The 16,001-nt window shown below is 41.4% G+C and overlaps 1 protein-coding gene across 2 annotated transcripts; it reads left to right on the top strand.

The window, feature by feature from the left end:
• The first annotated feature begins 11,734 nt into the window (after positions 1–11,734).
• Positions 11,735–14,676, top strand: ARL4A (ADP ribosylation factor like GTPase 4A). Of its 2 annotated transcripts, XM_068210078.1 has the most exons (3): positions 11,735–11,810; positions 11,870–11,925; positions 12,153–14,676. In XM_068210078.1, the coding sequence occupies exon 3, from the start codon at positions 12,219–12,221 to the stop codon at positions 12,819–12,821; it is 603 nt and encodes a 200-aa protein (XP_068066179.1). In that variant the 5' UTR covers positions 11,735–11,810; positions 11,870–11,925; positions 12,153–12,218; the 3' UTR covers positions 12,822–14,676. The 2 variants fall into 2 exon arrangements, with proteins under 2 accessions (XP_068066179.1, XP_068066170.1); XM_068210069.1 differs by having other exon boundaries at positions 11,791–11,925.
• Positions 14,677–16,001: the final 1,325 nt, after the last annotated feature.

Raw genomic sequence — 16,001 nt, 5'->3', positions numbered from 1 at the left:
GAATTCCCAAAGCTCAAAGTGATCTTTTTTCAAGATTGTGTGAGGAAAGGTGATGAAAATTTGTCTGATATTCAAAGTAGCAAACAGAGATTCTGGTACCTGTATTTCCTGTTGCCTGTGTGAATCACTAAATTCACTGTCCTATTCTCTGCCTATTAAATGAGGATTTCCTCAGTCCTTTCCCTGTTTATTTAAGCTGCTCTGTCTCTTACCGTATGTTTGTACAATGTTTGACCTAGTCAAGTCACTTCTCAACACTGTCATCTTGTCGGTGCTGCTCATGATCCAGACAGCTGCCTGGGTTATTGGTGCCAGGCTGCACAGACTTGCTTAGAGCAGGATTAGACAAGATGATTGCAATGCCTCAGAGACCTGCTGAAGAACGGCTGCAGTTCCACCAGCTGTGGCATTAGGGCAGCAGAGGAAGGGCCGAGGCTCAACTAAGAAGTAAAGTTTTTATGTTATAACACAATATAAGCTAAAATAGGTCTCTCGCCCTCGCCTGTTCAGCCTTGACACTCCAATAAAGCTGCATATGGGTGTACCTGCATCAGGTCCTTAAAAATTCCTCTCCAGATTGGGAGCAACTTCTCTAGGGATTGTAAGTATGAAGCAAAGACAAGGCTCTGCTGTGTTTACAAAGAAATAGCAAAATCCTCAGATGCTTCTTTACTTCATTTTTGAGAATGAAAAGATTTGCTTTTAAAAGGGATGGCATCTTGTCTGATCTCCCATGCCCTGAAACTTTTCTGCTGCTGTTGTTAAAACATGAGGTCTCTCTGCAGTAGAGCTTATTTTGTTTCTGGCAAGTGGTGTTTTGTGGTTGACTTAAGGACTGTGAGTGCTGATAATGTACTGGATCTTTCTTTCATTATTACTGAATTATACTGGGTAACAATCTTCAATCCAGAGTCTGAGCATGAGGAGTCCTGTCCACAGTCAAGGGCATGAACTGAGAGAAACAAAAAGTGCTCACCAACTACAGATGGAGGGATGAAGATTACCACCAAATTTCTTATTAATTTTGAAGCTTTGGTTTTGCATTTAAATGTTGTCCCTCTTCTTCAGCAAACGTCTGCTGGCTGCTACTATTTTTTTCACACAATTTCATTGCTCTGGCCCAGTGAAAGCTTGGAGTTAGGGCCTCTGTGGTGACTGCTGATGGCTATTGTTTTATCTCAAGTCTGACTTACCACTGGTCTGAAAAACACAGAAACACATATATGCTTTATGTGCCAGACTGCTGTGCCTTCCATCAATCCTCAGCAAGGACTCAAAGATGAATGATTTGCAGGGAGTGCAGTGATGCCAACTTGAAAATCCCTGTATCTACAGTTGTGCTGAGATGAAAGACTGTGCAGATATCTGTGTCCCTAAGCAGAAGGACAGGGCTTTTTAAAGTGACCCTCAGCAGGCAGAATCTCTCAGATTTAGTAACAGGCTTTCACAGAATGACCTATGGCTTCAGAGGCCTTCCATCAGTAAACCAGGAGGAAGGGTTATAACCACTTATAACCACTTTAAAGCTTCCTCTGAAGATTCAGTTTTGGGTTGCATCTACTCGTGTGCTGAATGTATCATATATTTATCTGAAATACAAAATCTTCAAAGCATGAAGACTTTCTTAAATAGAGTCTTTCTGTTTACAGTATGTCCATGCTTATTTTTTCCTTACATAAGGAGGTATTATTTGTTTGGTTTTTCTTTTTGAGCGGTAGAGAGGCCTTGAATAAAATAATTAAATTAGAAAAAAAAAGATTATGTTCATAGTATCCCACTGCTGCTTCTGCTCCCTAGAGTCCTGCCTGGAGTCTTAATCTTCTATGATCAGTCCTGGTGGAGGTGAAGAGGAAGGCTTCAGAGAGATGAAAACTGCAGAGCTAACCCTTGCAGCACTATAACTACCACCTCTTGCAGTATTGCCTCCATTCACTGGAATTCAGTTAAAATCTCAGTTCCTCCACAAGTTTGTTTATTTGCCTTCCTTACTTTGTTTAAAGCTTGCTAAGTGGTGTGGTGTGGCCATGAGAGCCAGAGAACGGGAAACCTATATTCTGATAAAATGCTGTGATGTCAACAAAAGGCTTTAAAAAGTATGCATTTAAAAATTAGTATTTTGGCAGGGTTTTATGTGAGTTTACAATTCTAGTGGCAGAAGCTGTGCTGAATTCTCTGAAAGGCTTCTCTTTTTCAGTATTATGGAATTGGAATGTATGATGTGGTTTGTTTGAATCATATTCCCTGGGAGAAGAAAGCAAAAACAATTTTGCAGGGACAGGTTTTATAAGGTCTTCAAAGTGAGTTTACTGTTGTTTCCCTCCAAGAATTGAAACCTAGGATGTGAAAGAAAGCTTTCTGCCTAGCACCCCCATTATTAGCTTTCAAATCAATTTTCAAGTGACTTAGCTTTTAACATTTAGCAAGCAGTAGGCCTAATCTTGCATTCACTGAAGTAATTTTGAGATTTACTGTTAACTTAAAAAGAAGGCATGGTGAGCTGATAAGATTTAAAAAATCTAGACTACAGCTGAGCAAGGAGATGAAATTACTCCTCCCCACCCACACAGTGTTTGTCTTCCCTGAAACCTTATTCTTTCATCGTCCTGTCTTTGGTTTGTTTCTTCTTCCTTTTTTCATGTAATCATAAATACAAACCTGGGAGCTCCCTAGAATGAGGGTTGGTTTTCCTTTTGATATAGCACACTGTAATAGGCTCAGATTTCACATTGAAACTCTTATGTATTGTAACTGAGAAGAATTTTTTTTTTTTTTTAATTTGGCTTAAGTTTAAGAAACTGTGGCAAATATCCAGAGCTTAAGATGCCCATCATTTCTCAATGGAAGAGACTGAAACCTTCACGCCACACTTCAGGCTAGCTGATGAAACTATCCATGGCCCTGGGGGGAAAAAGATCCTTTGGAGGCACTGAAACTCTGTAGTTCTTATCACTGGCAGCCAAACAACTCTGTTTGGGCTGGAGAAAAATCCAATCTAGAATGCTTAGCTCTCATTCATATTCTGCTGAAGTTTACTTTTCATACCAGAAATCAAAGCAAAGGAGTATTTGCTCTTTCCATTCCCTCCCAGAAAGCTGATTTTTAACACCCTCTTGCTTCAAAACAAAATTTAATATATGGGTCAAAATCCAAACACGCACAGGGACTGGATGCAGTTGCCACACAGGTGACAAAGCTGTAGGACCTGCTATATCAGGGTTTGCACGTACTACACTTGGGAGTGCTGTTGTGCTGGAATAGGGGCAAACACGGGTAAGTCTTAGCTCAAAATTCCTAGTGCCTGGGAAGTCTCCGAATGAAAAGCCACACAGAAATATGACTTTCTTTGTAAGCAAATAATTGTGTCATATAGAATTCTGAGTGCAAAATTATGTTTTATTTTGCTAGGCCATATTAAGTATTTCACTGTGCACTTCAGATGCCTGTTGACTAAAAAGACAGGTTAAACATCCAGCCAGTGACACAGTTTTTGAAAACTCACAAATGCCTCACAACTATAGAGCTAAAATGAAGTGCCTGGGAAAGACTTCTGGTAGAAAGCAAAACAAGCACTGCAGAGAATGAGACCAGTGGACTGCACAGATGCTCAGTAGGCTTTACCAGTCTTCTGCGGTTTAAAAAAAACAAGTTAATTTATCCGTTAATGCATGTATTTGTTGTTTTTCTTCAGGAACATTGTTAATTAATTACCTCATTAAAGATATTACTACCTACATTTGAGCTCAGTTATTGGACTAAAATTAATAATAAATTGTTTCTTTCTTTAAGAAATAAAAATAAACCCCTCCCCTCTATCTAGGGAGCCAGCAGGTCTCTCTTTTCACCCATCTAAGAAAGAGATGCTCTCAGAAAGCCAGAGAGTAGTTCTATTCCATACTATTTGTTCTGTATGTGACCAGGAGTTATAAGCAGCACTCACAAGCTCCTATTAATAGGAGCACTGATGAATTACCAAACAGCGGTTGGAGAACATCAAACAAATTGTTTGGGTCCATTTCATTGTCTCAGTGGGGACTTCTCTTAGCTGTTGCCTCTGAGCACCAGGCTCAAGGAGCTATGACATTATCACTGTACTACCTACATTATTATACACTAAAGCAGAGACTTTAGATTTTTCACAGCCCTTCTGGGAACTTAGGCATATCTCTCATAAAATTTTATTTCCATGCAGTGCAATCTCTGTAAAATCTGTTTCTATTGCTGCTGTGCCTTTTTAGGAGAGATGAGCAACTGAATTTCCTCTTCAAGGTGTGCACTTAACTTGATTTACACAAAATTATTACAGATCAACAGCCTGCTTGTTCTCGCAGTGAACCCTGTATATTGGATTGGCATCACCTCTCAGTTGTTGCCAACAATGGTGGGAACACATCCAAAACCCAGCTGTGCACACCACACAGGCACAGGCTCCCTGCTCCAGCCAGCCACAGGAACAGGCCAGTCCCTGCAAATTAGTAGAACTTCAGTGCTTTTTCTTTTGTGACTGTCTTTGAAATGCTCTCATGGCAGGTTTCAGTGCGCTATATTTGTCATTTAAGCATTTCATTAACCATATGCTAACTCTGACTCTGTGAACTGAGTGCCGTGTGCTTCTTCCTGTCCTGGTACTTCATTTTGGATATATGCAGCACCTGAAGAACAAAGCATAGCTTTTAAATAAGTAACTGTTGCAAGCAGATGGATTGTTAGGAAAGAACTGGCTTAAATTAATGTTTCATCCTATAAACACTTAGTCAGAAGCTTCAGTCAGAACATGTACCTTTTTTTTCCACTACAGTAAATCAACTGAGATATAAATTTATCAAAGAAAAGCCTTCTTTGTTCTGATGTCCAAGGTCTGTTTGTTTTTTCCTATCTATTACAATTCCAGCAAATGTCAGCAGCTTTATGCAAGTTAAATAGTTATACAATATTTATAAAGTTTTTTAGAAAAGAAAAATATTTAATAGCCATTTTTTCTTTCCTTCATTGTTACTCTATGCTAGCAATATTTCAAACAGCAGTAGTTATACTACCAACATTTCCAAATCCGTCTATACAGGGGCAAAATAAAATATGCTGCTCTTATATTTGTAATTGTAGTACTTTTAATCTGCTTGCAAACTGTTCCCATCATATTAAAGCATTATATTTAAAAACTCTGCAACCCCTTTCAAAGGAAGCAATGTGAGAAGATTGCAGCTGATACTGAAATCTCAGCTTGATGGAATTTTAAACTGTTCAGAATTACCCTGGCATAGGAGAAAACAAACAAAACAAAACAACCCCAAAAACAACCCTGAAGTGCCCATAGCTTTTCTGGGGGAAAAAATACTGGGGAATAAAAAAGATTTTGGAAGCCATTCTCTTAACTGGCAAGATTTTCAATGTAGCATTGAGTCATTGAGTTAGCACTACATTCTCTGCAAAAGAGTGTGACTCAAGTCACTAGTTCCAGAGGGGGAAAAAACCCTATAAAAGCAAAAGCGCTGTCACAAACCTGGGGTAGGAGGTGGGGAACCTGTTGCTGAGGTGAATGTAAGTCTTTGATCAGTATACAACCATTGAAGAAAACATGCAAGCCAAGGTTTGCTTCTGTGTATTATCACACACTGAACACTGGAATTGCTCATGCTGGAGTCTTCCCTTATGAAATGAAGGATTAAAGTAGGAGGTATTCTGTCCATTTATTAAATAAACATATTTGCTGGGGTTTTTCTAGCACCAGCTTCTTAGTGAAGTAGGGGAGGAAACAAAGGGTTGCTGTAAAAAAAAAAAAAGCTTTTTTCTATTCTTTAAAACTACCCCATAACAAGTCCTATGTCCAGGTTTGGATTTTGTGACTAAAAACCTTGTATCATATGAAGAGGGGATCTATGTTAAACCCTTATTAATTACACTCTGCTATTAATTGAACACTAAGTGTGGCTGAGAGTTTTGTGATACAAGTCCTTAACACAAAGATGCTGTTGGGGACAACCCTTCTGCTGTCCCACCCTATCACAGAAGGTGCATTTCTCATACACAAAGTGCACACAAAGTGGTCAGGCTGTTCCCTGTGTTCCACAAACATGGAGTCACCACCATTACAGCCATCGCATCAGAGGATGAAACAACCAAATTTCATGGAGCTTGGAAGGCGGAGGTTAAAACTTGTTACCCTGAGCCAACACTTGCTCAGTGTGACTAAGGACATTTATGAGTTAGTACAACTTTCTTTCAGCTAGCATATCTGAATAGAATTGAAGATGCAACAAACTCTGTCAGTATCAGAGGAGGCTTTTTGTTTGTTAGCCTCCTATGTGGCATTATGTTTATGTATGAAAATGAAAGTAGCAAAACATAGATGTTAGACTTCATGTGAAGGTATATATGAAATGACAGTAAGTTTAATTAACCAGTCTACACACAGCAACTCCATCTCCTACTGCTCTAAGCTTATTGATTGTGAGGAAATAAATTAGATTTTCTGCCACCAACTACTTTTTAATAATCAAAGCAAAGTAATTTATGCAGCATGTAAGTTATAAAAGAATCCAGCAGATGTAGAAAATATGATAAAAGGCTTCTTTGTGCAAAACATTTTGTACATCAATTTAAGAGATAATCTTAAGAGCAAAACCTCATGTGTTGCAATTTGTCAGCTATTTCATTCTTAGTGCTCATATTCAAGGGGTTCTCAAAATTCATAGTGAAACTGCTGTAATATTTTATGAACCATGTAACAACTCAAAGCAATACTTTCAGAACTGTGTAACAATTCAAAGCAGTACTTTTTTAGTTCTGAGATCTAGGCTATAGTTGAAGAGAAGTAACCTCAGTTTTTGAATGTACAAGCGAGCTACAGTTGGTTACTGTAATAATAAACATTATTGCTATTACACAAACATTAATAAATACTACCCCAGCCTAGATCTGCCATGTCATTGTACTGAAATGCAACTGATTTTCTCTTTCATACACATTGAGAAATCTGCTTGATTTCCACACGGAGCAGCAATATCTGGTGGTGTGAGGTTGCTAACACATCTCTCTCATGAAGATGGGGTTTGGGATCCCATTGCTGTAGGCCAGCTACCTGTGTTTGACAGTGCATAGTCCTTGCAATAATTCCATTCTTCTTAGGACTTCATCCCTTTGTGTCTGACAACTAATTCAGCTCTGAGATGCAGCTGGTTCCTTCCTATCCCTCCTTCATCATTTGCTCATATTTGCTCCCACTGTTCTTTAGTTCTGGCCATATCCCTCTGCATCTGCAGTACATGGCATCAGGATCATTTGTCTGATGTTTCATTTTTCATTTTATTTGAATCAAATTTGCTACACACAATATGTGGTGCTATTGAAAAATAACTCTAAGGTGATTAGCTATTGAACTATTATAGGATAATAAATGCCATTAGCTTGTTCTTCAGAATGAAGATATTTAATGAAAACAAAAGGAATTTTGTGCATATCTAGAAATTCAAGCCCCCTATCTTTTATTTGGAAGGAATTTCTCATCTGCTGCATCATTAGATGTGGCTGTATAACAACAGTCACACCTACCTGAGTGGAATTTAACTTTAAAATGACCAGCACTAATGACAGCTCTGATTTAATGTCCTGCTACAGTGAACCTCTCATGAACTGCTATTTAATTTCCATGAATTGCTATTTCCATATGAAAGACGATTTCTTGTGAAGAATACACACAACCTTGCAAGTAGATGTTTGATGATCCTTTGCATTTTTATTATCTCGGCACTGTGAGACAGCTCCTGCAGTGAAGGAAGTGATGTGTATTAAAAGGTAACCTAAGTCTCTGCTGGGTAATAATATTAAAATTTCTAAGAATTTTATCTTTCCACTCTAAGCCAATTCTTTCTTGGCAACACTTCAGTTAATTTCATGGTCCATATCCCTAATAAGGACTATCTAAGTTTCTCAGAAGCAGTTAATAATTGCACCACTGGAAGCCTGGCCCCCTCAAACTGCCCTGAACCAAAATTATCTGCAGGCCATTAAGGAATTAGAAAAAAAAAAAAAAAAAAAAAAAAAAAAAAAAAAAAAAACACCAAAACCCAAACTACTTTATCACAGTGAAGAAGCTGCATGTTATGCAGGTACTGCTTCTTTCTTGAAACACAGTGATTTGTCCCTGGCCCTGCCCTCTTCTATGTGGAAAATATTTATAGCATATATGTAAGAAACCTATGTAGAAAATAATATATTACTATTTACACTGGTACACTGTATAAACAGGAAAAGGGAGAAGGTTTTTAGCCCATAGAAGCTGAAGTTGCAGTTCTTTTCAGACGCTAAGGAATGCTGAGCCAGAAAGAACTCAGATCTGTAGAGACTAGAGAGGAAATAAGAAAAGTATCAGTATGTGAAATTACACAGAAATTAGGCACCTCCTTATTTTGCATTAAAAATTCTGCATGTGGCTTGACCCTCTCACCATTGTTTCCTCTTACTGTATCTTGCAGTTATTTTCAGCTGTCATCTAAGAACAGCGCACTCCTTCCATTTAGCTACACACTTAAAAAGTGTGAAAGGTGTTCTTTCTGTACACCTCCTTCATTCAAGACTTCTACAGGATAATCAGAGCCTTGCTTTACCCTTACCTTCAATTATCAGAGGTTGAATGTGTCAACTCTTATACACTCCCACTAATTTAGATACCATTACTCCATAACACCTGCCCAGTCTACTCATTTGACTTCTAAAGCAGCATGAAGTGTATGGGAGGAGCTGATCCACTTGGATTGTTATTTAATAGCTGTTTTGCAGAAGTGCCTACAGGCATTAATTAAGATCAAGGTGCAAAGAAGACTTACAGTGAAAAATAGTCTCAGCCCCAGAGAGATCATAATTCACTTCCAAGCAAGTTACAACAGGTAAACATGATAAATTAACTGTAGGGAGTGTCCAAGTATTTTCTGGAGAGCACAGATTATTTCCATGTATATATTTACAAATACAGGTATGCTCATGTTGTTGAAGATATTAATTTCTGTCTTATCTTAAAATGACATCCCTGATGTCATAAAACTCTTTTTCCAAGATTTATGAGATTCCTTTTCCACCTAGTGTGTTGGATATACTATACCTTAGAAAAAAAATCAGTTCTTTATCCCTCCCTTTTCAATAAAATATTATGTATTGACTGCTTTTCAGCAGAACAAGAGATAAAAACAAGCCTTATGCATCTTACGTTTAAAATCAAAATACTTTCCATGAGGGTATGAGCTAGCCAATATCCATTCTCATGGAGTTAATTTTAAAATGTATTATTATGAAGCTGTGTTAAAGTTTGAACAGATTTTGGTAACAATCAGACATGAAGGTTTAGGAGACTGTAATATCTAATAGGCTTATTTTTCCATTAAAAATTGGGGATAGTTAATTTTGTAGGTGGAGATAAAGGTAATTTGATTTATTTCAGCTTGTCAAGCTTTATTAATAAATCTATTATTGGCAGTAATATTCTTTAAGGTATTTGGTTAAGGAATACAAATACCTTGTTTTTGGAGGTATTTGTACCTCCAAATACCAGTTTGGTTTCCACCCAAATTTGAATTACTGGAAACCATCCATTAAATAACTAAGGCCCACTGTTCCTGTCACTGTAGATGCTTTCCTATTACATTGTATGCTATGCAGTTCTTTATGTTATGCAAAAGTACTGTAAAATACTGCCAAATCAAAAACCTTCCCAGCTGGCCTTAGGGGTAGTAACTTACAGCTCCTTTCCATAGATGCAAAATCACCTTCCTATACAAACCAGCCACTTCCTCCAAAAAGAAACAGCTGCGAGATCAGGGTGTAAATCATGAATAAAGATAAATGCAGTGAAATATTAATCTCAGATGTAAGCAAATTAGAATTTTGCTATTTTTAGTAGGACTAGAATGGGTATCTTAACACTTTAGTAACATGAAACATTGCCTACAGCACATGATGGATTTTTTTTTTTTTGCTATTATATGTCCCTTTACTATTCATTTATTTCTCTTTTACATAAAATTATCTGTGATTTAAAATGTGGACTACAATGCTTTCAAAGGGAAAAAAAAGAAATACGATTGTCTGTATATTCTTGTAAATTAACGCTTTTCAGCAGCCACATCAAGAAATCTTAGCAGTCCTCTAGACAAAAAGGGAAGACTAATATTGAAAATGCCACTTCTCTTTTACTGAAGCCCAGCTGGTCAAAGATTTGGGTGGTTGCCCAGAGAAGCTGTGGATGCGCCATCCCTGGAAGTGTTCAGGGCCAGGTTGGATGAACTCTGAGCCACCTGGTCTAATGAAATGTGTCCCTGCCCACAGCAGTGGGACTGTAACTAGATGATCTTTAAAGGCCCTTCCAGCCCAAACCGTTCTATGATTGTGATACTGAGTACAGAAAAATATACACTTGGACAGGTAGACTAGAGTAGCACAATAGCTTTAGCTAACAGTTAAACATATGCTTTTATCATAAAGACTGATTTATTAAATTTTCACCTAGGGACTATAGGTGAAGATTTTGGTAGCATGCTCTGCTCTGATCCTTCTGTGTGCTGTTTTACACTGGTCCAGGGTACATCCGACACGGGCAGCAGTAACCATGTAAACTGCAGTAAACTGCAGTGGCAAAGGTGCTAAGCGAACAGAGCAGTGGGAACAGAACCACGGTACGGCAGCAAGAAGAGCTGAGACAAAATATTCCTCCAGGCCTCCCTAACACCTGTATGCTCTGGAAACAGTAAATGTCGTCAATGTGTTATCAGACACACTGACTGCCGTTATTAGTTCTGGGAAACATTTCCCTGCTCAAATCAGCCAGAGATATGAAAATGCAGGATTACTTAACATATCTCTGTGCTGTGGGAAACATCTCTTGCAACCTGGCCAGGTACCACTGCGTGTTCACTCAGACCCGGGCACTGCTGCCATCCCTGGGCGCCAAGTGTCCATCAGAACGGTGTCATTCACTACATTATTCCCGGCCCCTCCTGGTCTCTGTCTCCGGTTTAGGGGACAGTATGTCGACTTTAGTATGACGAGAGCACAGAGCCGGGCCCGGCGCACTTTTATTGCAGAAGCACCTCCGAGCCCTCAGCGGCCGGGCCGGGCCGCGCCCCGCTCCCGGCCAGCCGCCGCCGGCAGCGGCGCAGGTGCGCGGGGAGGCAGCGCTCGGGGCCGGCCGGGGGCGCGCTAGAGTGACAGCGCCCACACCCAATGAGCGCGCCCTCTGCCGGAGAGGGGGCGGGGCACCGCAGAGCCAGCCCCAGGGGGCCGGGGCGGCGATGGAGTGACGGCACCCGCGCGCAATGAGCGCGCGCTCTCCCCAGAAGGGGCGGGGCGTGGCCGCCGGAGGGGCGTGGCCGCCGGAGGGGCGCTGCCGCCCGTTGCCGCGGGTCGGAGGGGCTGTCGTAGGCGGAGGGCGCGGCCGCGCTGGCTTGCCCCGAGCGGCCCGCGTGAGGCAGCGGCTCCGCCTCCCGGGGAGGAGAAGGAGGAGCGGGGGCCGTTCAAGGCAGGGCGTGGGCGGGGAGCGGCCCTTCCTCCGGCCGCGCTCGGCCCGAAGCGTTCGGCTGCGGACGGTACGATACTCGGCCAATGAGCGAGGCGGAGCGCGGCTCGCTCCCCGCCCCCCGCGCGCAGCTCGGCCAATGGGAGAGCGCGGGAGGGGCGCGCGGAGCTAGGCGCGCGCTGGGAGGCGCCCACCACCAGAGGCAGAGGAGAGTGGCGGGGCGGCGGCAGCGCCGGGAGCGGCACTAGCGGAGCGGGAGCAGCAGCAGCAGCAGCGGCAGCAACTGCGGCAGCCGGAGCCGCAGCAGCAGCGGCAGCGACTGCGGGAGCAGCAGCGGCAGCCGCAGCAGAAGCGGCCGCGGGAGCAGCGGCGGCGCGTGGACATGGGGTCGCGGGCGGCGCGCCCCTCCCCGCGCTGAGGGAGCAGCGGTAGGCTCGGGGCGCGGCGAGGGGCGGCGGGGGCGCAGGTGCCGGGCGAGCCGCAGTGCCGGGAGCGGCCGCGGCCGCCGGGCGGGGCGGGGGACGTGTGGCGTTCCGCGTTGCGCTGCCCGCGGCCGCCCCCGCAGTCGAGGCGGCGGCGCCGTGGCCGGCGCGTTGCGGCCGCGCAGCCCCGGTGCTGGCGGAGCGGGCTGTAACGCCGCCTGTGTCGTTGGCAGGATCCGAGCGCAGCCGCGGGAGCCGCCTCTGCTCGTGGCAGCCTGCTGTCACCTTCCCTTCTGGCAATGGGGAATGGACTCTCGGACCAGACGCCGATCCTGTCCAGCCTGCCTTCCTTCCAGAGCTTTCACATCGTCATCCTGGGGCTGGACTGCGCTGGGAAGACGACGGTGCTCTACAGACTGCAGTTCAATGAGTTCGTCAACACTGTCCCCACTAAAGGATTTAATACGGAGAAAATCAAAGTGACGCTGGGCAACTCGAAGACGGTCACTTTCCACTTCTGGGATGTGGGCGGCCAGGAGAAGCTGAGGCCACTGTGGAAGTCGTACACAAGGTGCACCGATGGCATCGTGTTTGTGGTAGACTCTGTCGACGTTGAGAGGATGGAGGAGGCCAAAACAGAACTACATAAGATTACTAGGATATCTGAGAATCAAGGAGTGCCTGTCCTTATCATTGCTAACAAGCAGGACCTGAGGAACTCCCTCTCCCTTTCTGAAATAGAGAAAATGTTAGCAATGAGCGAGCTGAGTTCTTCAACACCCTGGCATTTGCAGCCTACCTGTGCAATCATTGGAGACGGACTTAAAGAGGGACTGGAGAAACTACATGATATGATAATTAAGCGAAGGAAAATGTTGAGGCAGCAGAAAAAGAAGAGATGAGTTCTTTCTTGACCTTTCTATTTTAGAGTAGTTTCATGGTCAAAATTTGACGTAAGACCGCTTCCAAACCCAGGCCTGCCTGTTTGGATGCCGTTAAGCTTAGTTACATTGAACAATCAGTTGCACAACCTTGCTGTGTGCAGGAAGGCTGTGCAGTTGTGGATTTTTTTTTTTTTAACTAGTCTCTTCTGAGTTTTTTGGCTCTGTATTATTTCAGAAGCCCTAATAGATGATGTAATGCTATCAGGAAATGGATGGGTGGGTATATGTGACATGGATGTCTAAATAGCCAAATAAAATGAGGGTTTTCTGCTTAGTGTTGTAGTCATATGTTTGAGGGTGCCCTCTGCAAGCAATTTGCATTGAAGGTGTTCTGTGTTTTTAAACTTCCGATGCTCGTAAGTGGAGTGCTTAGGTGAACATTATACAGCTTTAAAAACATGTATGAAGCTAGTAACCCATAATTTCGTTGAGGCTGGTTTTTTTTTAGCTTCTTTGAGGATTTTCATGAGAGCTTGGCTACATGTGCAGTTTTTTTTTAATTTGGCACTTTTTGAAATTAAATCATGTTCAGTTCAAACACTTGAAATTTTAAGTGCTGTGGATTCTTCAACTGGTAAAAGAAAGACTTTGACAAGTAAAAACTGTAAACAACATGATGGAGCATGAAAAAGTGGTTTCTCAACATATAGCATGTTTTTTGGTATATAAGGTTTTTATTTTTTAGAAGTAGCCATTCATCATTATACAGTACTAATCAGGTTTACACTGTTACTCAAAATTAATAATTTATTTCTGAATGGTGAGTTCTCTGTTCTCCTAGTATCAAAAGTCAATGAACTGCAGTAAAGGAGCTATAAAGAACAACTATGGCTGCTGTGGTTCTAACCAGTGCAGCATTCTTTGCCCTATTGGTGACTTTCCTGGCAATATAACATACTTATAATGAGGTAAAGATGGAGTTAAAATTAGTGGAGCACATCTTGTATCTCCCCAAAATACCCCATTTTATTAAAGCGGTATTGCTCTGTCACTTTCAACGTATGCTTTTTTGTTGTGACTCTTACAGTATTTTGTGGTTAGGAATGTAATAATGCTTTATACACTCAAACATTAGACACTACCGGGGCGGGGGCGGGGGGGAGGGAAAGGGGGAAGAAGATTTTCAAGATGGGCCTGTGTTCTGCTTTAATTATGCTTTAAGCTGTTCTTGTTTACAGAGTGTGCAAACAGTGTTAACTGGGCAGGATAGTGCTTGACAGAAAAGGGAGGGTAATTTTTCTTACTGGTACAGATCTTCAAGTGACTCTTTAGATACTTGGTTAGCAATTAAAAGGGCTAAAGCAGAGCCTGGATTTTTAAGACTAACTTTAGTGGTGCTGTAGAAATTCATCAGAATGTTAGAATATCTTTAAACTTTTGTTGGAAATACCAGACTGAAAAAAAAAAGTAAAAACTAGCAAAATTAATTTCCTCCTCTCAACCAGCAAAGTAATACATTTTTCTTACCTGCTGCCATGTATCAGGAGGATGACAGCTACAAACCGAATGTCAATCAATGTAATTTAGCTATGTTGGGAAAAAAAAAATCAAGCTTTTTAACCAGCAGCTGTTCGACCAGGAGATAACCAAAAATGCACTTTAGTGTCTTTGATAACTGAAAGTGACAGCTGTTTGTTTTTTTTATGACATCTTGGTCCTTTTTGAATAAACTGAAGTAGCTTCCAGTGGAGCTTTTGTATGTTGGTTATAAATGTACCTGCACTGGTGACATTGTAAGTCACTTACTCAAGTAATGTCTATATTTATAGAAATGTGGATGACTTCTTAAACCTCAATAAACAATTGAAAACAAGCCTGCAGAGAGAAGGTGTCTGACTTGTTGTGCTGCAGTGGTACATTCTTATCAACCTCTGTGCACATAGTTCTGCTGTTACTCAAATCAGTATGTCTGTTGAATAACCAAAGTCTTAAAATGGGGTGAGGCTTATAAGTGTCAGAGTGTTAGAAATTGGAGGTATCTCATTGAAAACTTTGGATCAATGGTATGTCTTTATATTCATGGAAGAAATAGCTGCTGCCCTGAGTCTTTTCCAAAGTGATGGCTCTTTCATAATTTGAAACATCTTGTATATAGCTGAGCCAATTTTGTATTATGTGCAACACTGTATAGACAATGTTTGACATATATCACATGTACTCTCAGGTAGTGCTTGATTTAATGTCTTTAGCCTTGTGTATCTGAAGTTGTCTGAGGGATTCATCTGCAGTTAAGCCTTGGGTGAATTTTCTTCTGGGATGTTACAGCAATGTGTAGAATGTGTTGATATGGCAAGCTTCTAATTAGTTTCAGGACTCAAGCATAGACAAGAAAAACTTTGTTTAGCCTGCAAATGAAAATGGCTAAGTTTGAACCAGAATACCCAAATAGCAGAATACTCTCTCTCAAAACCCTGATGCTTTCATTTTTGTTTATGTAACTGATGGCACATCAAAATGCAGGTAGCTCTTAGTCCTGAGGAAAGAGCTATATTAGTGATGCTGAGTCCTATGAATTTGGTGTATAACTGGTATAATCTAGCTAATACTTTCCTTCCTATTGAAAGCAATGTACTCCTCGGCTAAGGAAGGTGAGATGGCAGGCTGGCTCTTTGTACCAGGTAAACAAACTAATACCATATACTAATTTGCTTCATTTTCAATACTCATTAGGCTTCTATTTGGAATAGTTGAAAAGACATACTGCTTGGAAAAAAAAAAAAAAACAACTCTTTTGTTCTGCATATTAAACATGCTAGTGTTTTATCCAGTGGCAGTCTCCCTCAATTCTTCTATGCATAAAAACAGCAGTGAATTATTTTAATTACAAAGACTTGACTGATCTGTACTCTAGCATACTAGAGGGAAAAGTGAGAGAATGTGGAGAGTACTGTTTCTAAAATGTCATGGTTCTTACTGTGTTAATGCTGACTTGGAAGGAGAAGACTCTAGGGGATGATTTGTAAATTTAAGCTATGCCTTTATCTGTATTAGAAGTGTTTTGCTGGAATTTTACAGTGACAGTCCTGAGAGTAGAGTGTACAAATGAAGCTTTACCTCTGAAACTGTTTTGTATTACTATGACAGTCTTCCAACTATGAACAAAACAACGATTTCAGGAGAGCATTCAGTATCTGAACT

Source organism: Anomalospiza imberbis, chromosome 1 (genome assembly GCF_031753505.1).
Source record: "Anomalospiza imberbis isolate Cuckoo-Finch-1a 21T00152 chromosome 1, ASM3175350v1, whole genome shotgun sequence".
Taxonomy (NCBI): Eukaryota; Metazoa; Chordata; class Aves; order Passeriformes; family Viduidae; genus Anomalospiza; species Anomalospiza imberbis.
Note: the sequence above shows the minus strand (reverse complement) of the source record. Positions and strands in the feature narration are given on the sequence as shown.